Source organism: Amblyraja radiata, chromosome 2 (assembly GCF_010909765.2).
Source record: "Amblyraja radiata isolate CabotCenter1 chromosome 2, sAmbRad1.1.pri, whole genome shotgun sequence".
NCBI classification, from domain to species: Eukaryota; Metazoa; Chordata; class Chondrichthyes; order Rajiformes; family Rajidae; genus Amblyraja; species Amblyraja radiata.
In genome coordinates this window covers 63,984,467-64,012,295 of record NC_045957.1, presented here as the reverse complement: position 1 = coordinate 64,012,295, position 27,829 = coordinate 63,984,467, and the positions used below count along the sequence as shown (strand labels likewise).

At 43.8% G+C, this 27,829-nt stretch overlaps 1 protein-coding gene across 1 annotated transcript; it reads left to right on the top strand.

Annotated features, from left to right (window-relative positions):
- The first annotated feature begins 1,633 nt into the window (after positions 1–1,633).
- Positions 1,634–27,829, top strand: LOC116985067 (ornithine decarboxylase 1-like). The gene is made up of 10 exons (XM_033039452.1): positions 1,634–1,732; positions 4,964–5,137; positions 7,864–8,036; positions 9,398–9,532; positions 10,462–10,543; positions 10,984–11,067; positions 17,978–18,140; positions 19,648–19,757; positions 20,554–20,768; positions 27,215–27,829. The coding sequence occupies exons 1-10, from the start codon at positions 1,634–1,636 to the stop codon at positions 27,294–27,296; spliced, it is 1,317 nt and encodes a 438-aa protein (XP_032895343.1). The 3' UTR covers positions 27,297–27,829.

Here is a 27,829-nt window from a genome sequence, read left to right as displayed (position 1 = left end):
GTACCTGGGGAGTGGGTAATTTGGGACGGAAGAGGTGAGTGAACCAATGTCTTGCGGTGGAAGTGGTCTCTACGGAAAACGGAAAGGGGGTGGGGTTGGGAAAATGTAACTGGTGGTGGAATCACATTGAAGCTGGCGGAAATGTTGGAGAATGACGTGTTGGATGTGAAGGTTTGTGGGGTTAAAGGCGAGGACCAGGAGAACACTCTCCTTGTGATTTTTGTATTTTGCTGAATAAGAAGATACTAATTGGCTTTAAGAGTACTAAAGTTACCATCAAGTAAACCAAGCAACAAAGAAGGGTCTCGACCCAAAGTGTCACCCATTCCTTCTCTCCAGAGATGCTGCCTGTCCCACTGAGTTACCCCAGCATTTTGTGTCTCGCTTCAACAAATAGTTAAAGACACCTTCCTTCATGGAGATCAATGAAATGTGGTCTTCTGGTTCTGTAAACACATCCAGGCCTCTACTGTCCGGGACACATCCAGGCCTCTGCTGTCCGGGACACATCCAGGCCTCTGCTGTCCGGGACACATCCAGGCCTCCGCTGTCCGAGACACATCCAGGCCTCAGCTGTCCGGGACACATCCAGGCCTCCGCTGTCCGGGACACATCCAGGCCTCTGCTGTCCAGGACACATCCAGGCCTCTGCTGTCCGGGACACATCCAGGCCTCAGCTGTCCGGGACACATCCAGGCCACTGCTGTCTGGGACACATCCAGGCCTCTGCTGTCCAGGACACATCCAGGCCTCTGCTGTCCGAGACACATCCAGGCCTCTGCTGTCCGGGACACATCCAGGCCACTGCTGACCGGGACACATCCAGGCCTCTGCTGTCCGGGACACATCCAGGCCTCTGCTGTCCGGGACACATCCAGGCCTCCGCTGTCCGGGACACATCCAGGCCTCAGCTGTCCGGGACACATCCAGGCCTCCGCTGTCCGGGACACATCCAGGCCTCCGCTGTCCGGGACACATCCAGGCCTCTGCTGTCCGGGACACATCCAGGCCTCCGCTGTGCGAGACACATCCAGGCCTCTGCTGTCCGGGACACATCCAGGCCTCTGCTGTCCGGGACACATCCAGGCCTCTGCTGTCCGGGACACATCCAGGCCTCCGCTGTCCGGGACACATCCAGGCCGTGATGTGACATTTCCCTGTGAGACATTTGCATAGCAGCACGTCTTTGGAAAATGTTTGAAGGTTGGTGCAATCTTAGTAGCAGCAAATCTTACTGCTGATGATAACTATTTGTGCTTGAACCTTGTGCTGAGTCCAAAGTGTTAGCTGCCAAATCACATTCAAAAACGTTTTTCGTTAAAGGACGTTAATGGTTTTTTTGCCGTCGGTTCCACAATAGGTAATAGGATATCAAGTTTTTCTTATTGAATAATGTTTTGCTAATGTGTTGTCATGTCATGTATTCTGATAAGAAGTAGTTATTTCTACTGTTTGACGGTTATTATAATATTTTATTGTTTTTTAATCTGAAGCTCTGTGTAGAAAGCAAAGTTCCTGGCTTGGAATTCATCCTCATAATCTTTATTGTGATACTGCTAATATTCTTGGACATTCTTTTAAATTAAGGTTGTCGAATTTTGGAAAACCACCAAGCCCTTTGCAAGTCGTGGAAATGGAAAGCTGTCTAAATGAGATTGACTTTGTCATTCTGGAGGAAGGTGTCATTGCTCAGGATGTCATTGCCCAGAAGATCAATGAGAAAAAACCCACAGTAAGTGTCAACATAACGATGTGATGCCAGCAGTAAACTCATAACAAACATAATCAAAATGTAAATATTTTAAAGATAACTGTCTTCTGATAATATTAATCGACACTATATGTGAAAATGAATCATTAAATGTTTGAAGTTATAATAATCATGAAGGAATGATGATAACATGAAGGTAAATGAACATCTAGTTGGTCAAAGTAATCCCTCATTAATTCAATATCATTAATATCATATCAAATATTTCTGTGATTTGCTTCTATTGTGATTCATTTATCAAGACATCAATATATGTGCAAAATAGAAAATATGTCTTCTTTGGTTGTTTTGACATTATGGATATGGTCATAATGGGAACATCCCTGAAATGGAAGTCAACAGTTTCATGATCTTTCACATAGAAACATAGAAAATAGCTGCAGGAGTAGGCCATTCGGCCCTTCGAGCCAGCACCGCCATTCAATATGATCATGGCTGATCATCCAACTCAGTATCCTGTACCTGCCTTCTCTCCATACCCCCTGATCCCTTTAGCCACAAGGGCCACATCTAACTCCCTCTTAAATAAAGCCAATGAACTGGCCTCAACTACCTTCTGTGGCAGAGAATTCCACAGATTCACCACTCTCTGTGTGAAAAATGTTTTCCTCATCTCGGTCCTAAAAGATTTCCCCCTTATCCTTAAACTGTGAACCCCTTGTTCTGGAACATTTTCCTGATTGTTCTCAATTTCAATCTAACTGGCAAAGGCTTCCCACAGAAACAGTCTGGCTCTATAGTAGTCATAATCCTATGAAACGTGAAGGCGCTGATACAATTCCGATAGACAATTGCATATCAAACCTGCCCTCTACAAATTATTTATGTTTAAGAAGGAACTGCAGATGCTGGATAATCGAAGCTAGACAAAAATGCTGGAGAAACTCAGCGGGTGAGGCAGCATCTATGGAGCGAAGGAAATAGGCAATGTTTCGGGTCAAAACCCTTCTTCAGACACTACAAATTAGTAGTGTGTGGGCAGTGCCGTTTTCTTTAAAAGCTTTCAAAAGTTGCACCTGCCCCACTGTCATCTTTCCAAGGGTGGGGCCTTGATGTACAGTGCTGGGGCTTGTTTGTGCATAATAAAGTTAGAAATAGGCAGGTTATTCATCTCAGTTGTTACAACTCTATTACAAATGTTTGTGCTATCAGTTAAGATAAGTTTTTATGCAATTCGTTGGATGATACCAACAACATGAGGAGGCTTTTTCATAACGGAACCCTTGAAATTGTCAGATATTACAGTTTGTGAGGTTACCACTATGTTGACTCTAAAGTGTTTCTGAAAATACCAATAACATTATACAAATGATACTGCGTGATCATCGGTAATTTGACATATTTTGTTTTCAAACTAATACTTCCCTTTCCCTGTAAGCATTCAGCATTTATATAGGCTAGCCATTGTATCCAATGGTAAGATTTCTTACATACAAATTTTATATATTCACATTGGCTTGTGCTTGATACATAACTCTAGTTATTAGTTTTCAAAGTAAAGACCAATAAACGTTCAGTTTAGTCTAGAGTGTTGAAACAGACCCTTTGGACCACAGAGTCCATGCTGACCCGCAATCACTCAAACACTAGTTTTATCCTTAACACCAGGGACAATTTTTACAGAAGCCAATAAATCTATAAACTCGCACATCTTTGAGATGTGGTAGGAAACCGGAACACCCGGAGAAAACCACTGGTCATAGGGAGAATGTACAAACTACATTGACTTGAGAATTAAGGGACTGAAGTTTAGGGGTAACATGAGGGGGAACTTCTTTACTCAGAGAGTGGTAGCTGTGTGGAATGAGCTTCCAGTGAAGGTGGTGGAGGCAGGTTCGTTTTTATCATTTAAAAATAAATTGGATAGTTATATGGATGGGAAAGGAATGGAGGGTTATGGTCTGAGCGCAGGTATATGGGACTAGGGGAGATTATGTGTTCGGCACAGACTAGAAGGGTCGAGATGGCCTGTTTCCGTGCTGTAATTGTTATATGGTTATATGGTTACATACAGACAGCTGTATCTGGTGCTGTAAGGCAGCAACTCAACAACTCAATGCTCACTTTACTGGACACCGTTAGCAGTGCTATTATCTTAAGTCAATTCCACTCTGCTTCCCAGCTCCCCTTGCCTGTAATTATAAAGATAAATCTTGGATAATCAAAAGTATTTGCATTTTGGAACCATATTGTAGTTTAAGTGTTTACCCACATTCTTTTATGGGCATTGTATTGTTTCACACTCCGTACCCTTGCTGCCATGAAATGGGAAATAAACTGGACCGACTATGCTACCATCTCCGCAGCATGTTTTATAGTACCTGTGATTAGCACTTCTTTTGGATGCCATTTCAGTGTATTAAATTGCCAGAGTATCCTCCTGTGAAATATACTTATTCTCAGCTAACTTCTATTCAATCCCAGCACTCCGTCTGAAGAAGGATCTTGATCTGTAATGTCACCCATTCCTTCTCCCCAGAGATGTTGGCTGATCCACTGAGTTACTGCAACTTTTTATTTCTATCTTCGGCTTAAACCAGCGTCTGCAGTTCCTTCCTACTCTCCAACTTCCATTTAGGCTAGTTTGTGCCTTGATTGCAATCAAGCAAAGTATTCTCCCCCCCCCCCCCCCCCCCCCCCCGCCCAGCCATATAAAACAATATACAAGCAATAGTTCTAAAGTATTTATAATGTCAGCTTCATGCAGTTGGGCAGTAGTTGAGCAATATTTTGTTGGTGTTGGCATAAATAGGGGTCTTGAGCACCATCCTTTTTGTTCAGCCATTGATTCAACCATCAACATTAATTTTTCCATGCCCAGGTATGTTGCGCTCCACATTGCTTTCAGTATTTATTTTGCTGTGGTGGTGTATTGCATTTAAAGTCCCAAATGCTCAGTTCTGTCTGCAGGGAATGTTGGTACATAAAGCAGGTAATGATAAGGTGCATTCTTTGTATAGATTTCCGATAAGCATGGCTCCGTTTCATCTTCAAAAAAAAATTCATCATCTGAGCCATCAAAGAAACATCGGGAATATTTCTAGCAAAAACATGATGATGCTGAATAGCACAACATTCGAATGTTTTGCTCAGTGCTTAATTTATTACATTTAACAAAGAGCAATTATTGTAGGAAATCGAGAAAGTAGAATATTGTAGAAATGTGGATGGTCACCATGACATTTGTTTCAGGATGACACAGATGCCTTCTACGTTGCTGACCTTGGTGAAATTATAAACCAACACCTGCAGTGGCAGAAGGCGCTGCCTCGAGTCAAGCCTTTCTATGCTGTGAAATGCAATGACAACAAACCGGTGGTTTGGACTCTTGCTCAGTTAGGGACCGGCTTTGACTGTGCCAGTAAGGTAGGATATGGAATAACAGCATGTCTCGTAGCTCCCAAAATTAATATCTGTGAGCTCTATCTCTTTCTTTTTTTTAATAAGTGTTAATATATGTGACAATGGAAATAATGGAAATGATTTAGCATTTAGCAGTTTGCTGTTGGTGTACAAAGGAAATGGACAAAGTCACCCACTGTCCTGGCTTGGAAATATATCTCCATTCTGTCATCATCATTGGGTCCAAATCCTGGAACTGCCCGACACAGGTAAACAGGATGGTGAAAAAGGTGTATGGCACACTTGCCATAATCAGCCGTGGCATTGATTAGAAGAATTGGGATGTAAGGTTCAATTGTAAGAAAAAAAATGATCAGATTACACTTAAGAGTATCATGCACAGTTCTGATTGCCGTCATGTAGGAAAGACATGGTTAAGCTAGAGAGGATGCAGAACAGATTCACAAGGAACTGGAGAGCTGTAGTTATAAGCAGCCAAAGACTGTCGTGACGTGGCTATCCCCTGGTAGCAGGCCTGGATCACCCACCGTGGAACCGGGGAAACCCACCTGGAGAGGGATGCTGCCGAGCCCGGCGCCCGTTTGCCCGCAAGGACGGGTGAGCAGAGTGAAGGGAGTCATCATCAGTGGATGCAACAACAAAGGGTCAGTAAGAGGAAGCGGGTTCTTACCTTCTGTGCCCTCAAGGTTGGCTGAGGGAGGCACCCCCGGGTCACAAACCATCTTGTCTCACTGACCTGCAGTTATGCTTTTCTTTGGATGTAAGCATTCTTTTCACGTTCATTTTATTATTCTGAAGATCTATGTTGGATTATCCTTCCATCACTTTACCTCAAGAGTAAAGGGATACAGTCTGTTCAACTTTTTCTGATGGATAATCCATTCCATTTCTGGTATCATCCACAGAAATCTTACTTTGCCTGTTCTGATGAAGAACAATGACCTGACACATTCCTTCTCATTCCAGAAATGCTGGCTTATGTGCTGACGGTTTCCAAATTCCAGTCCCAGTTCCTCCATATCCTTGTTATGATGTGGTGACCTGCGCATTGATACAAATACATCTATTGATGCTCCTGAACACATCATCAGTGATGTAACCTGGGGTCATTGGGTGTTTCGGGTCTTTCAACATCAGACACCCTCACCCACGTGACCCAGCCGTGGTTGATCAGACCACGACTTGTGTTCAAGTGGCATTCGCTCCTCCCCATTGATCTTCTCTCTTGATCCAGAGCCATCTCGAGGCTTCTTCACTGCCTCTGTGGTGTTCTTGATGGCTCTTCTCTCCATTCCGTTGATGCCCAGTGCACTCAAAACTTTGTAGAGCGAATGCCCTGCAAAATCTCTGCAGCCACCCTCGATGGGCATGCACCTTGCCTTCCAGCCCGGCTTATGGTAGCAATGTTACAAAATGTTGAGATTTTAAAAATCAAGTCTGCATAAAAAGTAGTTTAATTTGGCACCTAATTCACTTTCATATCTTCAGTATTAAAAAAGTTATGGCCATTTTCATATAACATACACAGAAGAATTCACAATATAACATGATTTTAAAATGAATCATTGTCATGGATTTATAGGCCAAATGGAATGAATTTTGTGTTTAATACCTGTAAATTAATGGCCATTTAAATCATCTTGCGAGTGGGTTTTTCTGGAACGGGATCGTTTGGAACATTGCGGTTGCGGTGAATTTAAATCTCATATCGGCAGGAAAAATACTGCCGGTAGTATGGGGGAAAAAATCACCGTTTCACAACGTAAAAAGTGAATTAAAGGCATCTTAAGGAGCACTTTTATACATAAAATAAACGGCTTTCTTTTACCTGTCCGTACGTGAAATTCGTCCCCATTGTCAGCGTTGACAACTTTAGAAGCTGATTTTTAAATTCCTCCAGCGCTGAACTTGTCGGGCGATTTAAAAAAACAAATTCACAAAACGCCCGTCGGAACAATTATTCAGCAGAAGCTTGCACTACAAGAAAATATAATCCAGGACAGGTAGGTGAAAACCGCATTTTAACCCCGCCCCCCCCCCCCCTCAAAGGCGCCAAAATCGCGCACACGGCCAGTGGCAGAACTGCAGCGCCGCTGAAGGTAAGTTTTGTAACATACCTACTTATGGCAGTCTATGACCAGCTCTTCATACTTGGCCATCTTCCTCTCGTGGGCCTCCTCCAGATGGTCCTCCCAAGGCACTGTCAGTTCCAACAAGACAATGTTTTTGGTGGCCTCTGAGACCAGGAGGATATCTGGCCTCAGGGTGGTCATGGCAATGTGCTGTGGGAACTTCAGCTGTTTCACCAGGTCTACAGAAAGCTGCCAGTCCTGCGCAGTCGCCAGGATTCCTGACGGATTCCTGGCTGCCGTGGTTCTTGGCCACTGCGCTCTGGCCTTCACGAAGGTGGTGGTGGGCCGTGCTCGTCTGCAGCTGCTGATTCCCGTGCTGATGGCTTCTGCAATGGGTTTAAGAACCTGGTCGTGACGCCAGGCGTACCGGCCCTTAGGTCGTGACAGTTTATAATGAGCTGGGGCTGAGGCTTTGCATTAGGTGGGATTCAGAGATTGTGTGCACCACTGTCTATTTTTAACACTATAATGCCTGATTGATGGTTTCCCCAGGATCTGTCACACTGTGCTTCCTGACTATACTGCATGTGGAGAATGAACGTGAAAAAATAAAGTAAACGTGGTCTCACAGCAAACTCTCTTTTCTATTGCAACCAGAATGAGATTGCATTGGTGCAAGATCTTGGGGTCCTCCCAGAGAGAATTATTTATGCAAACACCTGCAAGGAGATATCTCATGTTAAATTTGCTGCCGCCCATGGGATCCAGATGATGACATTCGATAATAAGGATGAAATTTCCAAAGTTGCACGGATCCATCCCACAGCTAAGTAAATGAAAATTATCTCTTAACTTTCTTAAATCAGTTGTTGGATTGAAAATGACAATTTCAGAGTAATTGTTTGCAGTCTGCATTTGCTTTCAATATTGTCTGAACCTGTCTGTCTGGAGTGGGTTAAATTCAAAATCTTCATTGATTTTCATTGAATCTTCATTGAATTTCATATCCTCCAAGGTTTGACCTTCAAGCTTGACACTCCAGACTATTTCTCGGTTCTTCAACTCTATTTCCTGCATATCTTCCCCTCTTAATACGGCAGCATTGATGGTAGAACTCTTTCGAGTTCCATTATGTCAAATTCCTTTTCTACACCACTTTGCCTTGCTGCCTTGCTCTGCATACATTCTTTGAACTCTTTAATTCCTGCCATTTTTCTGATTATTTCTCCAAACACCGCCATTTTCACGTGGCAATATTTGTTTTATTAATGATCCAATGTTACTTAATACTGTCGTATCTGAGAATTTCATACTGTATTCCCCACACAGTTTTTTCAGAAGGATGTGGCTCATGCAGTTGCATCTTGGCATTTCCCAAATTTACATTATTGCCTTAAGAACATGGACAGTATGATTTTTTTAATCAAAAAAGCACAATGGATAAATCTCGATTACAAATTTATTCCATGTGGCACCATTAAGTGAAATGCACTAATTGTAAATTGGAGTATTCTAATGGATTAGGAAGAGTAGAAGATACTCTGCTTCTTTTATATGACATGCTAGTTATGTATTTAAAATCTGAATGTTGTTAGTTATCTTTCATTTCCTTGCATAAATATTTTTTTATCATGTCATTTGGCAATAAATTCTATGGAATTACTATCATTCAATTAAGAGGATAGATGCAAAATGCTGGAGTAACTGGGTCAGGCAGCATCTCTGGAGAAAAGGAATAGGTGATGTTTCGGGTCGAGACCCTTCTTGAGTTATTCTAGCATTTTGTGTCTATCTTTGGTGTAAACCAGCATCTGCAGTTCCTTCCTACACATTCAATTAAAAGGCTTTTCTTTCCTGTCGGGTGCCTTTACGTATGTATCTGCGTACTTCTCCAGTGGTCCATCAGGAAAATGCGAATTTCCACTTTTAGGCATTTAAAGACTGCATGGATGAACTACAGCAATTGTTCATCCCAGTTTGGCAAAAAAAATAAATCAGGGAAGGTAGTGGGATAGTATCAAAACAAAAGATGAAGCATACAAATTAGCCAGAAAAAGCAGCCTACCAGAGGGCTGGGAGAAATTCAGAGTCCAGCAGATGAGGACAAAGGGCAAAGGGCACAAACCGAAGGGGTCAACTCTCTTATTTTGCAATATTGACACCTCTCTAACTAATGTTGCTGCCCTCACAGGATGGTTCTTCGCATTGTCACAAATGATGCTTTGTCGTGTATTCCCCTGAGTGTGAAGTTTGGGGCAACTTTAAATGAATGCAGACAGCTGATGGAATGTGCTAAAACCTTGAGTGTAGACATCATTGGTGTCAGGTATAAAGCATTTGCCTTCTGAATACCAGTTTGTAACTGTTATAAATTTGATTTATTTACTAATATATCATGGTATATTAGTAAAAAGAGTACTTTTGGCTGAACCATGTTTATTTAAGGGTGAAACCCGAATCAATGTGCCTAGTTGCATCATCATTCTCTGCTTTAGAAATATAATGAGTAATGTTTTGTTCCTTCCTACACATTTTGTCTGCTCCCCTGCAAAATATCCTCAACATATGCCTACTTTGAAGAAGTTCTCCTCCTCTCTCCGATGAGAGTTCTGCAATACCCTCTCTCGTTGCTCACCCACTGTGATTCCTCCCGTTCTCCAGCTCCATATCTCTAGTTTCCCTCTCCCCTGACTCTCAGTCTGAAGAAGGGTCTCGATCCGAAACGCCACCCACATCTTCTCTCCAGAGATGCTGCCTGCCCCGCTACCCAGCATTTTGTGTCTACAGTGTTTCAACGGCATAGGGTCATATGTGATAAGAGTAGAATTAGACCAATCGGCCCATCAAGAGTAATCTGCTATTCAATTATTGCTGATCTATCTCTCCCTCCTAACCCCATTCATCTGCCTTCTCCCCATAACCTCTGACACCTGTACTAATCAAGAATCTATCTTAAAAATATCCTCAGCCTTCCGTGGCAAAGAATTCCACAAATTCACCACCCTCTGACTAAATACATTTCTCTTCATCTCCTTCCTAAAAGAACATCCTTTAATTCTGAGGATATGATCTCTAGTGCTGGACTCGCCCACTATTGGAAACATCCTCTCCATATCCACTCTATCCAAGCCTTTCACTATTCTGTATGTTTTGAATGTGTCCTCTTTGTAACAAAGTGCTGAGCTGGCAGGTGAAAGAACTGGATAAATGTCTTTCAGAGGCATATTTATACTTTTATATTTCTTCTTTAAACAGTTTCCATGTTGGGAGTGGCTGTATGAATCCGCAGGTATTTGCTCAAGCCATAGCAGATTCACGTCGAGTCTTTGAAATTGGGGTTTGTTTACTTTTTGTTTTTGTTAAAATATTGACCATTCATATTTATTATAACAATTGTTACATTGTTACGTTGCTCTAATCTGCATGGTTGATATTTGCTGCCTATTTCTCTTATTCCACATATATTTCTCTTATTCCACGTTGGGCAATTTGTGCCCAGGCTTTTTCTGGGGAAAGAAATAGTTCTTTCAATAATGTTTCAACTAAAATATATAGGCCGGTTGTAATGTGATTAATGCTACATGCCGACATACTAAACCCTAAATCTTAAGATTTCATTTGATGGCTTCAGTGAACTAAAGAAGCTTTTATATTAATGCATGACCGAGCAAAAAAAAAGCTAAGATTTCCATGCAAGGAACTTGCTGATAATGAGGCAACAGTTCTGTTAGATTGAATATTATGTATACACTGAACCTTTTTCCCCCCTGTCCATAGACGAGCCTTGGATTTAACATGAATCTGCTTGATATTGGTGGTGGTTTCCCAGGCATGGACAATGACAAAATAACATTTGAGAAGGTACATGTCATGTATTAAAATCTCAGTTGAGGATCAATTAACATTCATAATGGTGTGCCCACACTGTGCATCTTATCTATAAAATATAGGGATGGGAGTTCTGGGAAATCTGAAAAGGAACAGGTAGGTTTTTGATTATTTTGCTGGGTTTCCTTGATTGTAGTGTTAAATAATATATATTTAAGTGTGGAGTCATGCATTTTGGTAGTAGGCATAAAGGCGTAGACTATTTTCTAAATGGGGAGAGAATCCAGAAATTGGAGGTGTAAAAGGGCTTGGGAGTGCTGGTGCAGGATCATCAAAAAGTTAATCTGCAAGTTGAATCGGTAGTAAAGAAAGTGAACTCAATGCTAGCATTTATTTCAAGAAGGCTTGTATACGAATACAGGGATGTAATGCTGAGGCTCTAAAAGGTGCTGGTCAGGCTGCATTTGGAATATTGTGAGCAATTTTGGGCACCATATCTGAGGAAGGATGTGCTGGCTCTGGAGAGGGTCAAGAGGAAGTTTACAAGAATGATCCCAGGAATGAGTAGGTTACCCTATGATGAGCGTTTGTCGGCACTGGGCCTGTACCCGCTGGAGTTTAGAAGAATGAGGTGGGACCTCATTGAAACACAGAATAGTTACAAATTTGGATAGAGTGGATGTGGAGAGGATGTTTCCATCAGTGGGAGAGTCTAGAACTAGAGGTCATAGCCTCAGAATTAAAGGTTATTCTTTTAGGAAGAAGATGACGAGAAATTTCTTTAGTCAGAGGGTGGTGAATCGGTGGAATTCTTTGCCACAGCAGGGTGTGGAGGCCAAGTCAGTGGATATTTTTAAGGCAGAGATAGATTCTGAATTAGTACAGGTGCCAGAGGTTATGGGGAGAAGGGGGTTAGGAGGGAGAGATAGATCAGCCATGAGAGGCCCGGGGAGCCGTTGGTGCGAGGAGGAGTTACCTGGAGCTGTGAGTATAAAAACAGCGCGGGGCTTGCTTCTACAGAGGCCCGGGGAGCTGTTGGTGCGAGGAGGAGTTACCTGGAGCTGTGAGTATAAAAACAGCGCGGGGCTTGCTTCTACAGAGGCCCGGGGAGCCGTTGGTGCGAGGAGGAGTTACCTGGAGCTGTGAGTTACCCAAATCTGCAACGTTCCATCTCACTTCCAGAGAAGGAGTCTGGTGGAAGCCTCTGATTGGTCGAACGGACTAGAGGAAGCAGCTGATTGGCTTGTATCCCGGGTAAGGCTTTTTTGTATTCGGATAACGGGGAGAATGAGGGCCAGGGCAGTTTACTGTTCTGGATGTCAGATGTGGGAGGTCATGGAGTATGAGCGCCAGGTGCGTCGAGATGGGGCTCCTAAGGGACCGTGTTAGGAACCTGGAGCAGCAACTCGATGACCTCTGTCTGCTCAGGGAGACCAGGATGGTGGTCTGCCTCCCTGGTGCCAGGGTCTCGGATGTGTCTCAACGCGTCCAAGATATCCTGAAATCAGAGGGAGAGGAGCCCGAGGTTGTGGTACATATAGGTACCAATGACATAGGTAAAAAAAGGGAAGAGGTCCTGAAGGGAGGATTTAGGGAGTTGGGAGGAGAGTTAAGGAAAAGGACCAAAAAGGTAACAATCTCAGGATTACTGCCTGTGCCACGCGTCAGTGGGAGTAGGAATGGAGCGAGGTGGAGGATAAATGCGTGGCTGAAAGACTGGTGCAGAGGGCAGGGATTCAAGTTTCTGGATCATTGGGACTTCTTTTGGGGAAGGTGGGACCTGTACAGAAAGGATGGTTTGCACTTGAACCTGAGGGGGACCAATATCCTGGCGGGGAAATTCGCAAAGGCTACTGGGGAGACTTTAAACTAGAATGGTTGGGGCGAGGGACTCAAATAGAGAAAGCTAGTAGACAGAATGGGAGGCAGGAAGCAGAAAAAGGAAGCACTCGGGCACAAGAGGAGAAAGAAAAAAAAGGAAATAAACAGAGAATAAGAGGCGGGGGGTTTCATAAATGTGCATATTTTAATGCTAGGAGCATTGTAAGAAAGGTGGATGAGCTAAGAATCTGGATAGACACCTGGAAGTATGATGTTGTGGCGATCAGTGAAACATGGTTGCAGAAGGGCTGTGATTGGAAACTAAATATTCCAGGATTTCGTTGCTTCAGGTGTGAATTGGAGGGGCAAGAGGTGGAGGTGTTGCATTACTAGTCAGGGAAGATATTACAGCAGTGCTTTGGCAGGATAGATTGGAGGGCTCATCTAGGGAGGCTATTTGGGTGGAACTGAGAAGTGGGAAAGGGGTAGCAACACTTATAGGGGTGTATTATAGACCACCAAATGGGGATCGGGAATTGGAAGAGCAAATATGTAAGGAGATAGCAGATATTAGTAGTAAGCACAAAGTAGTGATTGTGGGAGATTTCAACTTTCCACACGTAGACTGGGAAACACATTCGGTAAATGGGCTGGATGGCTTGGAGTTTGTAAAATGTGTGCAGGATAGTTTTTTGCAGCAATACATAGAGGTACCTACTAGAGGAGGGGCAGTGTTGGACCTCATGTTAGGAAATGAGACGGGACAGGTGGCGGAGGTATGCGTTGGGGAACTGTTCAGGTCCAGTGATCACAATACCATTAGTTTCAATATAATTATGGAGAGGGTCAGAACTGGACCTAGGGTTGAGATTTTTGATTGGAGAAAGGCTAACTTTGATGAGATGCGAAATGATTTAAAAGGAGTGAACTGGGACATTTTTTTTTATGGGAAGGATGTAGAAGAGAAATGGAGGACATTTAAAGGGGAAATTTTAAGAGTACAGAATCTTTATGTTCCTGTTCAGTTGAAAGGAAACAGTAAAAAGTGGAAAGAGCCCTGCTTTTCAAGGGAAATTGGACATCTTGTTCGGAAAAAGAGGGAGATCTACAATAATTATAGGCAGCATGAAGTAAATGACGTGCTTGAGGAGTATAAGGAATGTAAAAAGAATCTTAAGAAAGAAATTAGAAAAGCTAAAAGAAGACATGAGGCTGCTTTGGCAAGTAAGGTGAAAGTAAATCCAAAGGGTTTCTACAGCTATATTAATAGCAAAAGGATAACGAGGGATAAAATTGGTCCATTGGAGAGACGGAGTGGACAGCTATCTGCAGAGCCAAAAGAGATGGGGGAGATATTGAACAATTTCTTTTCTTCGGTATTCACCAAGGAGAAGGATATTGAATTATGTGAGGTAAGGGAAACTAGTAGAGTAGCTATGGATACTATGAGTTTCAAAGTAAAAGAAGTACTGACACTTTTGAAAAATATAAAAGTGGATACGTCTCCAGGTCCTGACAGGATATTCCCTAGGACATTGAGGGAAGTTAGTGTAGAAATAGCCGGGGCTATGACAGAAATATTTCAAATGTCATTAGAAACGGGAATAGTCCCCGAGGATTGGCGTACTGCGCATGTTGTTCCATTGTTTAAAAAGGGTTCTAAGAGTAAACCTAGCAATTATAGGCCTGTTACTTTGACTTCAGTGGTGGGCAAATTAATGGAAAAGATACTTAGAGATAATATATATAAGCATCTGGATAAACAGGGTCTGATTAGGAACAGTCAGCATGGATTTGTGCCTGGAAGGTCATGTTTGACAAATCATCTGGAATTTTTTGAAGAGGTTACTAGGGAAATTGACGAGGGTAAAGCAGTGGATGTTGTCTATATGGACTTTAGTAAGGCCTTTGACAAGGTTCCTCATGGAAGGTTGGTTAAGAAGGTTCAACTGTTGGGTATAAATGCAGGAGTAGCAAGATGGATTCAACAGTGGCTGAATGGGAGAAGCCAGAGGGTAATGGTGGATGGTTGTTTGTCGGGTTGGAGGCAGGTGACTAGTGGGGTGCCTCAGGGATCGGTGTTGGGTCCTTTGTTGTTTGTCATGTACATCAATGATCTGGATGAAGGTGTGGTAAATTGGATTAGTAAGTATGCAGATGATACCAAGATAGGGGGTGTTGTGGATAATGAAGAGGATTTCCAAAGTCTACAGAGTGATTTGGGCCATTTGGAAGAATGGGCTGAAAGATGGCAGATGGAGTTTAATGCTGATAAATGTGAGGTGCTACACCTTGGCAGGACAAATCAAAATAGGACGTACATGGTAAATGGTAGGGAATTGAAGAATACAGTTGAACAGAGGGATCTGGGAATAACCGTGCATAGTTCCTTGAAGGTGGAATCTCATATAGATAGGGTGGTAAAGAAAGCTTTTGGTATGCCAGCCTTTATAAATCAGAGCATTGAGTATAGAAGCTGGGATGTAATGTTAAAATTGTACAAGGCATTGGTGAGACCAAATCTGGAGTATGGTGTACAATTTTGGTCGCCCAATTATAGGAAGGATGTCAACAAAATAGAGAGAGTACAGAGGAGATTTACTAGAATGTTGCCTGGGTTTCAACAACTAAGTTACAGAGAAAGGTTGAATAAGTTAGGTCTTTATTCTCTGGAGCGCAGAAGGTTAAGGGGGGACATGATAGAGGTCTTTAAAATGATGAGAGGGATAGACAGAGTTGATGTGGATCAGCTTTTCCCTTTGAGAAAATGGAAGATTCAAACAAGAGGACATGACTTCAGAATTAAGGGACAGAAGTTTAGGGGTAACATGAGGGGGAACTTCTTTACTCAGAGAGTGGTAGCGGTGTGGAATGAGCTTCCAGTGGAAGTGGTGGAGGCAGGTTCGTTGGTATCATTTAAAAATAAATTTGTTTAGGCATATGGATGAGAAGGGAATGGAGGGTTATGGTATGAGTGCAGGCAGGTGGGACTAAGGGAAAAAAGTTGTTCGGCACGGACTTGTAGGGCCGAGATGGCCTGTTTCCGTGCTGTAATTGTTATATGGTTATGGTTATATGATTGAATGGCGGAGTATACTTGATGGGCTGAATGGCCTAATTTGCCCTTAAAACCATTTTCTACAATATTCTTAAGGATTAGTTGGATTGTCTTCAATTTTCTGTTTTAGGGGCCAGCTTTTATTGTTGTTTATTGTCAATTCTATATACAGATACTAATGTGCATCAATAGGTTAATATTTTATATAATGCTTGAAAGGGATGAACATTAAATAAAACCCAACCTATACGGCCTTTCCACATTATGGTGAATATTATCTGCAGCCTCTCAAGTTCAGTTGCATCCTGTTCCAGTGCTCCAGTTGTGGTCTACCACTGTTTATGATGTTCATTAGTTATAGGAGCAGAATTAGGCCAATTGGACCATCAAGTCTACTCTGTCATTCGGTCATGGCTGGTTTATCTTTCCCCCTCAAACCCATTCTTCTGCCTTTGGCCCATAACCCCCTGGAATCCGTACTAATCATAACCTTGTACCATAAATTTGTACCATAACCACCAAGTTCTTATATTCTGTACCCAGGCTAATGAAAGAGAGTACTTGTGTCCCTTTTTCACTACCTTATCTATCTGTAATGATCTCAATGTAAAGCACCGCTGGCCCCGTTTTCTCCACGCCGACGATGAAGTTGTACAAGGCGGAGGCTGTTGTAGGGCGGACGGGCCGAGCGGCCTGGAGCCGAGGGAGGGGGAGGCCAAGGCTGCAGCCTAGTCCTTGCCCCGGGTCCTGCTCCTCTCCCTCCCCGCGGGCCCAGAGCAGCAGCGCCGGCACCCCCAGCACCAGTCTCACCTTTACCCGTGGACAGGCGTCGTTCAGCATGAAGATGCTGGTTTACACCGAAGGTAGACTCAACGTGCTGTAGCAACTCAGCGGGACAGGCAGCATCTTTGGAGAAAAGGAATAGGTGACGTTTCTGCAGCATTTTGTGTGTATCCCTGTCGATGACTGGTGTTCGGCATTCGCCGGCACCGAGGGGGTTAACTGACAGCCACGGATAAGGCGAGAGATGCAGCTGATGGTCCCCAGCCCGTCGGGGACCGGATTCCTCGGGAGTTGGAGCAGATTTGAGCTGGAGTTAGCGATGGCTGTAAGCCACTGCTCTGGACCGGTGTCCCATCACCCCGGACATCTCCGCCCGCCCCCGGACAGGGATGGGACACTCGGGAGGGGACGGGTACGGTAGTGAGATCACCCATTCGCACTTGTTCTACATTATCTAACTCCAGTAGCAATTCAACAGCGCTTGCAGCGCCAAAGACCCGGGTTCGATCCTGACTACGGATGAAACGCAGGTCTGTGTACATGCAGCAGCTCAGCTGTTTATCGCGAATGACCTATGACCTGGGCATGCGCAATCGGAATACCGAACTCACTTATTAGTTGCTTTGTGCCTGCATTATTTAAAGGAGCAGAACCGTTAGATGGAAATTTCTTTGGAGAACACAAGTGGCGGCGCTGCCCAAGAAGCTGCGGCTCGCCTGCAGTCCGTCTGTCTTTTTCTTTTGTTTTCTTTTGTCTTGTTGGATGTATGTTTTAGTTTATTTTTAATTGTGTATGTGTGGGGGGCGGGGGAAACTTATTTTAGTCTCTTCCTTCCGGGGAATGCAACATATTCTCTGTCGTATCTCCGTCTGCGTGAGTCCTAATCGCGGAGCTGGCGGCCTCCAACTGGGACCGACCTTGGGGTTCCGGAGGCAGAGCCAGGACTCACCATCGCGAGGCCGGCCGACTTCGGGCCTGTGTTGGCGCTGCGGCGGTGGCCCAACTTCGGAGCCTCAGAGGCTTTGGCCGCTGGCCCAGTGGACGTCAACATCAGGAGCTTGCAGGTCCCCGGTTTGTGACCGATTCTCCGGAGCTCCCACAACAACAGCTTCGTCCGCTGGACAGGAGGGTGGCAGCTTCGTCCGCTCCGGGCCGCGGAGTTTGAACCGGCCCGTTCGCGGAGCTCGGATTCGGCCGCGGGACTTCTGTACAAAATAATTTAGAACTATATAAAATGCTGGCCATCTTCAATTTAATGTCTAATTAATTTCCTTGTTGCAGATTACAGCAGTAATCAATCCTGCACTGGACCATCACTTCCCTGCAGCAAGTGGAGTCAAGATAATTGCTGAACCAGGCCGTTATTACGCAACATCATCATTCACACTGGCTGTGAATATCATTGGTAGAAAGATTATTCATAGAGCTTCAACTGACTCCGATGGTAAATTCTGCCACCATTGAATTATTCAATAGGCCAATGCTGTCACTTTATATTATCTGATAGGTGTAGATTGTCGGTTTGACAGTTTGTCGGTTTGTCAAGGAGGACTCTCTCTAACATCTACAGGTGCACAGTAGAGAGCATGCTGACCGGTTGCATTGTGGCTTGGTTCGGCAACTTGAGCGCCCTGGAGAGGAAGAGACTACAAAAAGTAGTAAACACTGCCCAGTCCATCATCGGCTCTGACCTTCCTTCCATCGAGGGAATTTATCGCAGTCGCTGCCTCAAAAAGGCTGGCAGTATCATCAAAGACCCACACCATCCTGGCCACACACTCATCTCCCTGCTACCTTCAGGTAGAAGGTACAGGAGCCTGAAGGCTGCAACGACCAGGTTCAGGAATAGCTACTTCCCCACAGCCATCAGGCTATTAAACCTGGCTCGGACAAAACTCTGAACATTAATAACCCATTATCTGTTATTTGCACTTTATCAGTTTATTTATTCATGTGTTTTGTAGTCAATGCCTATTATGTTCTGTTATGCTGAAGCAAAGCAAGAATGTCATTGTCCTATCAGGGACACATGACAATAAACTCTCTTGAACTTGAATTTATTCCAATGATTAACACCCCTAAAAGGAGCCATGACAGGGAAATCTTTGTGTTTTGCGCAAGCAAAAAGAAAGAATTATCATTTAAAGCCTGGAGATTTTTGTTTACTACTTCATCTATGTTAAACTACTGTAGGTGATCTCAGCCCAGCTTCTTGAGTAAAACAGGGTTCTCTCATCACTGTCCAGACTCTAATGCCACTTGAGGAATTTTGGTGCAGGCATGAAAACTGCATGATATGGGCCACAGGCCTCACCAAACAATAGTGGACTGATGAATATTGTTCTTCTACTGGCCTTCCATGCAGTCTTCTTGGCTGACAGCCCATACTGGAAATTGTACACTTGTAACCACAAACACAGCGTCACTTGTTTTCCTTGACATACAAGCTTCCCTCTAGGAGCACAAACATAAATTGTAATACTTTATGTTTACAATTCAAACTCATAAAAAGCCCGCAACTGGTTCTGTTGCACACTTTAGACTTTAGAGGTACAGCGTGGAGACACGCCCATCGGGTCCACGCTGACCAGCGATAACCCCCTATACACTAACACTATCCTACACACTCTAAATCTTACAATTTCTACTGAAGACAATTAACCTACAAACCTGTGTCTTTGGAGCGTAGGAGGAAATGAGCATCTGGAGGAAACCCACACAGTCACAGGGACATCATTGAACTCTGTACAGACAGCACCCATAGTCAGGATCAAACCCAGGTCTATGGCATTGTAAGCAGCAACTCTACCGCTGTATGGTATAGGATAGTCAATTTAAAAAAAAATGCCAAACAAATCCTCTTGACTCTTTATTTTTATCTCTCAGCATTGCAGTGACACATTTTGAAATTCAGTGCATGGATCTTATACACTTTTAATTTTATTTTCTAGATAAACAGAGGACTGTAAAAACCATAATGTACTATTTAAACGAAGGTCTGCATGGGTCTTTTGATTACTGTGAATTGCCATATTATCTATCAAAACCAATACTATTTAAGGTATGGATTTATATATGTGAAAATATATAATAATGTTGCTGTTAAGCATTTTTGTAGGCACGCTTCATCCATTCCTGCTGATTACCATCTTATCATTAGCAAAGTGAAGGAACATACTGTTAAGTGCTAGAGGAAGTCAGCAAGTCAGGCAGCAGCTGTGCAGTGAATGGATTCTCAGACTTCCTGACCCAAAACATTGTCTATCCATTCCATCTACCGCTGCTGTCTAATCTGTTGAGTTACTCCAGCAGATTGAATTTTGCTCAAGATTCCAGTATCTGCAGTCTCTTGTGTCTCCATACTGTTGCTGTATACAAGCAGTAATTATCCTCCAATGATGTGTGCGATAAAGGCCAGTTTGGATTTCCCTCAGACTATTTGGCTCCAGATTTACCACAACAGAGTTGTCCAAAGCTTAGTTCCAGAGGTAAGTGTCCACCAAAACTTTCGCCTGAAATGCATAAGCAGTTCTCCAGAGATGTATGGTCTTTTTTTGACTGGGTAGCATGCAAACAAAAACCTTTCACTGTAACTTGGTACACATGGCAATAACAATAAACTAAACCAGAATGGTAGAAGTGGTTGTCTGGATAGGGACTGAACTATCTCCATTGACTGCATTTATCTTTTGAAAGCTATTGAATAACAAACTATTTTAACTAAGGAATAAGAGCTGAAACACGTTAATAGTAAGAAAGGAAAAAAGTGGTAGCATTAGGTGTTTGCTAATTGCCCAAGGACACAATGTTTAGTGAAGCAAAGTTAATAAAATTTACCTAATATTTATCTCCTACAGAAACTCTGCCCTGACCAACAACTGTTTAACACAAAGGTTTGGGGACCTACCTGTGATGCATGGGATTGCATCACTGATCAATGGAAGCTGCCTGAACTGCAGATTGGAGAATGGCTGCTCATCCAAAACAGAGGAGCTTACTCTGTCACTATCTCGACCACATTCAATGGCTTTCAAAGAACCACAACACACCATGTAATCTCCAAGGAAGCCTGGTAAGGGTGCGCACACACACACACACACACACACACACACACACACACACACACACACACACACACACACACACACACACACACACACACACACACACACACACACACACACACACACACACACACACACACACACACACACACACACACACACACACACACACACAATATCTACTGGACTAAGTGGGACCCATCTGGTCCCATGCTCACACGGGAGGGTTGGTCTCCCAACGCAATATTCCACCTCTCCACCAATTCCAATATTGGTAGCCAGTAGGAGGGCTTTCTGGAGCTGTTATGGGCTGAAGGGACTGGTTTGCAGAGGGCTAGTATGGACATTGTGGACCGAATGGATTATTGGGCTGGCAGCTCACTCGCGGCTGGTGGGCTGGCAGTTGACTCATGGCCATTCCTTGAAATTCCATTTCAAGCAGGGTGCAAGGCCACCAAATACAGTTTCATGCCATTTCAAGCAGGGTGCACGGCACCAAATTCAAATGCAATTTCATGCCATTTCAAGCAGGGTGCAAGGCCACCAAATTCAAATGCCTTTTCATGCCATTTCAAGCCGGGTGCAACACCACCAAATTCAAGTGCAGTTTCATGCCATTTCAAGCAGGGTGCAAGGCCACCAAATTCAAGTGCAGTTTCATGCCACATCAAGCAGGATGCTAGGCCACCATTTTCAAGTGCAGTTTCATGCCACTTCAAGCTAGGTGCAAGGCCACCAAATTCAAGTGCCGTTTCATACCACTTCAAGCAGGGTGCAAGGCCACCAAATTCAAGTGCAGTTTCAGTCCATTTCAAGCAGGTTGCAAGGCCACCAAATTCAAGTGCAGTTTCATACCATTTCAAGCAGGGTGCAAGGCCACCAAATTCAGGTGTAGTTTCATACCACTTCAAGCAGGGTGCACAGCACCAAATTTAAATGCCGTTTCATTCCATTTCAAGCAGGGTGCAAGGCTAGCAAATTCAAATGCAGTTTCATGCCACTTCAAGCAGGGTGCAAGGCCAACAAATTCAAATGCAGTTTCATACCACCTCAACCATATAACCATATAACCATATAACAATTACAGCACGGAAACAGGCCATCTCGACCCTTCTAGTCCGTGCCGAACACGTATTCTCCCCTAGTCCCATATACCTGCGCTCAGACCATAACCCTCCATTCCTTTCCCGTCCATATAACTATCCAATTTATTTTTAAATGATAAAAATGAACCTGCCTCCACCACCTTCCCTGGAAGCTCATTCCACACAGCCACCACTCTCTGAGTAAAGAAGTTCCCCCTCATGTTACCCCTAAACTTCTGTCCCTTAATTCTCAAGTCATGTCCCCTTGTTTGAATCTTCCCTACTCTCAGTGGGAAAAGCCTATACACGTCAACTCTGTCTATCCCTCTCATCATTTTAAAGACCTCTATCAAGTCCCCCCTTAACCTTCTGCGCTCCAAAGAATAAAGCCCTAACTTGTTCAACCTTTCTCTGTAACTTAGTTGCTGAAACCCAGGCAACATTCTAGTAAATCTCCTCTGTACTCTCTCTATTTTGTTGACATCCTTCCTATAATTAGGCGACCAAAATTGTACCCCATACTCCAGAATTGGCCTCACCAATGCCTTGTACAATTTTAACATTACATTCCAACTTCTATACTCAATGCTCTGATTTATAAAGGCCAGCACACCAACAGCTTTCTTTTCCACCCTATCTACATGAGATTCCACTTTCAGGGAACTGTGCACAGTTATTCCCAGATCCCTCTATTCACCTGCATTCTTCAATTCCCTACCATTTACCATGTACGTCCTATTTTGATTTGTCCTGCCAAGATGTAGCACCTCACACTTATCAACATTAAACTCCATCTGCCATCTTTCAGCCCACTCTTCCAACTGGCATAAATCTCTCTGTAGACTTTGAAAATCTACTTCATTATCCACAACCCCACCTATCTTAGTATCATCTGCATACTTACTAATCCAATTCACCACACCATCATCCAGATCATTGAGGTACATGACAAACAACAGTGGACCCAACACAGATCCCTGTGGCACCCCACTAGTCACTGGCCTCCAACCTGACAAACAACCATCCACCATTACTCTCTGGCATCTCCCATTCAGCCACTGTTTAATCCATCTTGCTACTCCACCATTAATACCCAACCATTGAACCTTCTTAACCAACCTTCCATGAGGAACCTTGTCAAAGGCCTTACTGAAGTCCATATATACAACATCCACTGCTTTACCCTCATCAATTTCCCGAGTAACCTCTTCAAAAAGTTCAAGAAGATTAGTCAAACATGACCTTCCAGGCACAAATCCATGTTGACTGTTCCTAATCAGACCCTGTTTATCCAGATGCTTATATATATTATCTCTAAGTATCCTTTCCATTAATTTGCCCACCACTGACGTCAAACTAACAGGTCTATAATTGCTAGGTTTACTCTTAGACCCCTTTTTAAACAATGGAACAACATGCGCAGTACGCCAATCCTCCGGCACTATTCCCGTTTCTAATGACATTTGAAATATTTCTGTCATAGCCCCTGCTATTTCTACACTAACTTCCCTCAATGTCCTAGGGAATAGCCTGCCCGGACCTGGAGACATCCACTTTTATATTTCTCAAAAGTGTCAGTACTTCCTCTTCTTTGAATCTCATAGTTTCCATAGCTACTCTACTTGTTTCCCTTACCTCACATAATTCAATATCCTTCTCCTTGGTGAATACCGAAGAAAAGAAATTGTTCAATATCTCCCCCATCTCTTTTGGCTCTGCAGATAGCTGTCCACTCTGACTCTCTAATGGACCAATTTTATCCCTCGTTATCCTTTTGCTATTAATATAGCTGTAGAAACCCTTTGGGTTTACTTTCACCTTACTTGCCAAAGCAACCTCATATCTTCTTTTAGCTTTTCTAATTTATTTCTTAAGTTTCTTTTTACATTCCTTATACTCCTCAAGCACCTCATTTACTCCATGCTGCCTATAATTATTGTAGATCTCCCTCTTTTTCCGAACCAAGTGTCCAGTTTCCCTTGAAAATCATGGCTCTTTCCGATTTTTACTATTTCCTTTCAACCGAACAGGGACATAAAGATTCTGTACTCTTAAAGTTTCACCTTTAAATGTACTCCATTTCTCTTCCACATCTTTCCCATAAAACAAAATGTCCCAATTTACTCCTTTTAAATCCTTTCGCATCTCCTCAAAGTTAGCCTTTCTCCAATCAAAAATCACAACCCTAGGTCCGGTTCTGACCCTCTCCATAATTATATTGAAACTAATGGTATTGTGATCACTGGTCCCGAACTGTTCCCCAACGCATACCTCTGCCACCTGACCCGTCTCATTTCCTAACAGGAGGTCCAGCACCGCTCCTTCTCTAGTAGGTACTTCTATGTATTGCTGCAAAAAACTATCCTGCACACATTTTACAAACTCCAACCCATCCAGCCCATTTACAGAATGTGTTTCCCAGTCTATGTGTGGAAAATTGAAATCTCCCACAATCACTACCTTGTGCTTACTACTAATATCTGCAATCTCCTTACATATTTGCTCTTCCAATTCTCGCTCCCCATTTGGCGGTCTATAATACACCCCTATAAGTGTTGCTACCCATTTCTCAGTTCCACCCAAATAGCCTCCCTAGACGAGCCCTCTAATCTATCCTGCCAAAGCACTGCTGTAATATCTTCCCTGATAAGCAATGCAACACCTCCACCTCTTGCCCCTCCAATTCTATCACACCTGAAGCAACGAAATCCTGGAATATTTAGTTTCCAATCACAGCCCTCCTGCAACCATGTTTCACTGATCGCCACAACATCATACTTCCAGGTGTCAATCCAGGCTCTAAGTTCATCCACCTTTCTTACAATGCTCCTAGCATTAAAATATACACATTTAAGAAACCCACCCTCTCTTATTCTCTGTTTATTATCTTTTTCTTCTCTCTCCCCTACATTTTGGGTCAGAGTGCTACCATTCTCTGCCTCCTGCCTCACACACTGACTGCTAGCTTTCCCAATTTGAGTTCCTCCCCCCAACCATACTAGTTTAAAGTCTCCCCAGTAGCCTTTGCAAATCTCCCCGCCAGGATATTGGTCCCCCTCGAGTTCAAGTGCAACCCGTCCTTTCTGTACAGGTCACACCTTCCCCAAAAGAGGTCCCAATGATCTAGAAACTTGAATCCATACCCACTGCACCAGTCCCTCATCCACTCATTTATCCTCCACCTCGCTCCATTCCTACTCTCACTGTCGCGTGGCACAGGCAGTAATCCTGAGATTGTTACCTTTGCAGTCCTTCTCCTTAACTCTCTACCTAACTCCCTAAATTCTTCTTTCAGGACCTCTTCTCTTTTTTTACCTATGTCGTTGGTACCTATATGTACCACAACCTCAGGCTCCTCTCCCTCCCATTTCAGGATTTCTTGGACACGTTCAGACACATCCCTGACCCTGGCACCAGGGAGGCAAACTACCATCCGGGTCTCCTGTCTGCGTCCACCGAATCGCCTATCCGACCCCCTGACTATAGAGTCCCCTATTACAATTGCCCTCCTCTTCTTTTCCTTACCCTTCTGAGCAACAAGACCGGTCTTTATGCCAGAGGCCCGGCCGCTGTCACTGCCCCCAGGTAGGCTGTCTCCCCCACCTTTACTCAAACATGAGTACTTATTTTCAAGGTGTACAGCCACCGGGGTACTCACCAGTCCCTGCCTCTGCCCGTTGCCCTTCCTAACTGTGACCCAGTTTTCTGTCTCCCGTCGTCTTGGAGTGACCACCTCCCTGTAACTCCTATCTATGACCTCCTCGCTCTCCCCGAGCAGACAGAGGTCATCAAGTTGCTGTTCCAGGTTCCTAACACGGTCCCTTAGGAGCCCCATCTCGACGCACCTGGCGCAGATGTGGACATCTGGAGGGCACTCAGACTCCATGACCTCCCACATCTGACATCCAGAACAGTAAACTGCCCTGGCCCTCATTCTCCCCCTTAACCGAATACAATAAAGCCTTACCCGGGATACAAGCCAATCAGCTGCTTCCTCTAGTCCGTTTGACCAATCAGAGGCTTCCACCAGACTCCTTCTCTGGAAGTGAGATCTGCGAATGGAACGTTGCAGATTTTGGTCGCTCGTCCCTCTGTCACGGCTCCCGGGCCTCTGTTGAGACAAGCCCCGCGATGGGTTTTTAACTCACCACACGGAGGTCGCTCCTCCCTCTGTCACGGCTCCCGGGCCTCTGTTGAGACAAGCCCCGCGATGGGTTTTTATCTCACCACACGGAGGTCGCTCCTCCGTCTGTCACGGCTCCCGGGCCTCTGTTGAGACAAGCCCCGCGATGGGTTTTTAACTCACCACACGGAGGTCGCTCCTCCCTCTGTCACGGCTCCCGGGCCTCTGTTGAGACAAGCCCCGCGATGGGTTTTTATCTCACCACACGGAGGTCGCTCCTCCCTCTGTCACGGCTCCCGGGCCTCTGTTGAGACAAGCCCCGCGATGGGTTTTTTAACTCACCACACGGAGGTCGCTCCTCCCTCTGTCACGGCTCCCGGGCCTCTCAAGCAGGGTGCAAGGCCCCCAAATTCAGGTGCAGTTTCATACCACCCCAAGCAGGAAGCAAGGCCACCAAATTCAAGTGCAGTTTCATACCACTACAAGCTGGGTGCCAAGCCACCAAATTCAAGTGCCGTTTCATACCACTTCAAGCAGGGCGCAAGGCCACTAAATTCAAGTGCAGTTTCCTGCCACTTCAAGCAGGGTGCAAGGCCACCAAATACAAGTGCAGTTTCCTGCCACTTCAAACCACCAACCATCACTTTTGCATTTTCAAATCACCAACCATCACTTTTGCATTTTCAAACCACCAACCACTTTTGCATTTTCAAATTACATTTTCAGACCACATTAAGGGCACTCACAGGTCAGTAAAACCACTAAGTTTAGTAGACATGGGTTCAGTGTTATTCACAGCTCAGACTGAGAGGTGTGACCTCTCGCTTCCCCAACTTGCAGAGACTGAGGCAGTCCACACTTCCGGGTTTTATAGTCCCTCCCCCCTTCCACCAGAAGGGGCGTGGCTTTCATGGCATGATTGACAGGAGAGAGAATCTCAACATTTAAAAAACATTAATAAGTCTTTTATTTTTCACCGATTGTCCTGCGCAGTGGAGGAGGACTCCGAGTAAGATGGCCACAAATCACAGCCGTAAGTGGTAGCGTTTGTTTCTAAAATCACTATGCAGTGCAAACAGGAAGTGATCAAGATTTGAGTTTTAATTATATAGATATATCTATACACATCTATATCTAGACACGTGTGTGTGTGTGTGTGTGTGTGTGTGTGTGTGTGTGTGTGTGTGTGTATATATTATTTGAATATGGATGAGGGTTACTATTTAACCTTATCTTCCCGTCAAAGGAAAATTCTGCAGAAGATAAAGAAGGGAAACCAATCTCCAGCTGAAGAACAAGTCCAAGTAGTGTGGAACTTTAATTGTTAAATGCCGGGTATCCTTTTTCATCAAATTTTACCAATATTTAAATGGTGAACTATTCTGAATTTTACAGCACAATATTAATTTGCTCTGTCATATGCCCATTAAGGTATAGATTATAAGGTATCAATGTTTAGTTCACCATGAACTGATTTATGTAATTTCCCCACTTACAACTCCTCGCTTTTTGTGTTGATTTATTGCACAGGTGAGGAAAAATATTTGTTCTTCTAAATAATATAGTATTCTACCACCTTGTGGCCATTTTTCAAGTTCAGTTTATCATCGAAAGTCAAATCAGCTTAAGTGTAGTAGTATATAATGATCACTAAATGGTAAAAGTAATTGTATTCGAAGGGATTTAATCACTATTTGCTCTGTAACTGAAGTTTTGTAGTTATCATTTATGTTTTTGAATTAAATCAAACAATATCAATGCAAAATAAATATGTGCTGAAAGATGAAGGTAATAATGTCACTGACATTTCTTCCATTTGGCTATTCCATGCTATGTAACTGAATATATTGGTTGGATAAAA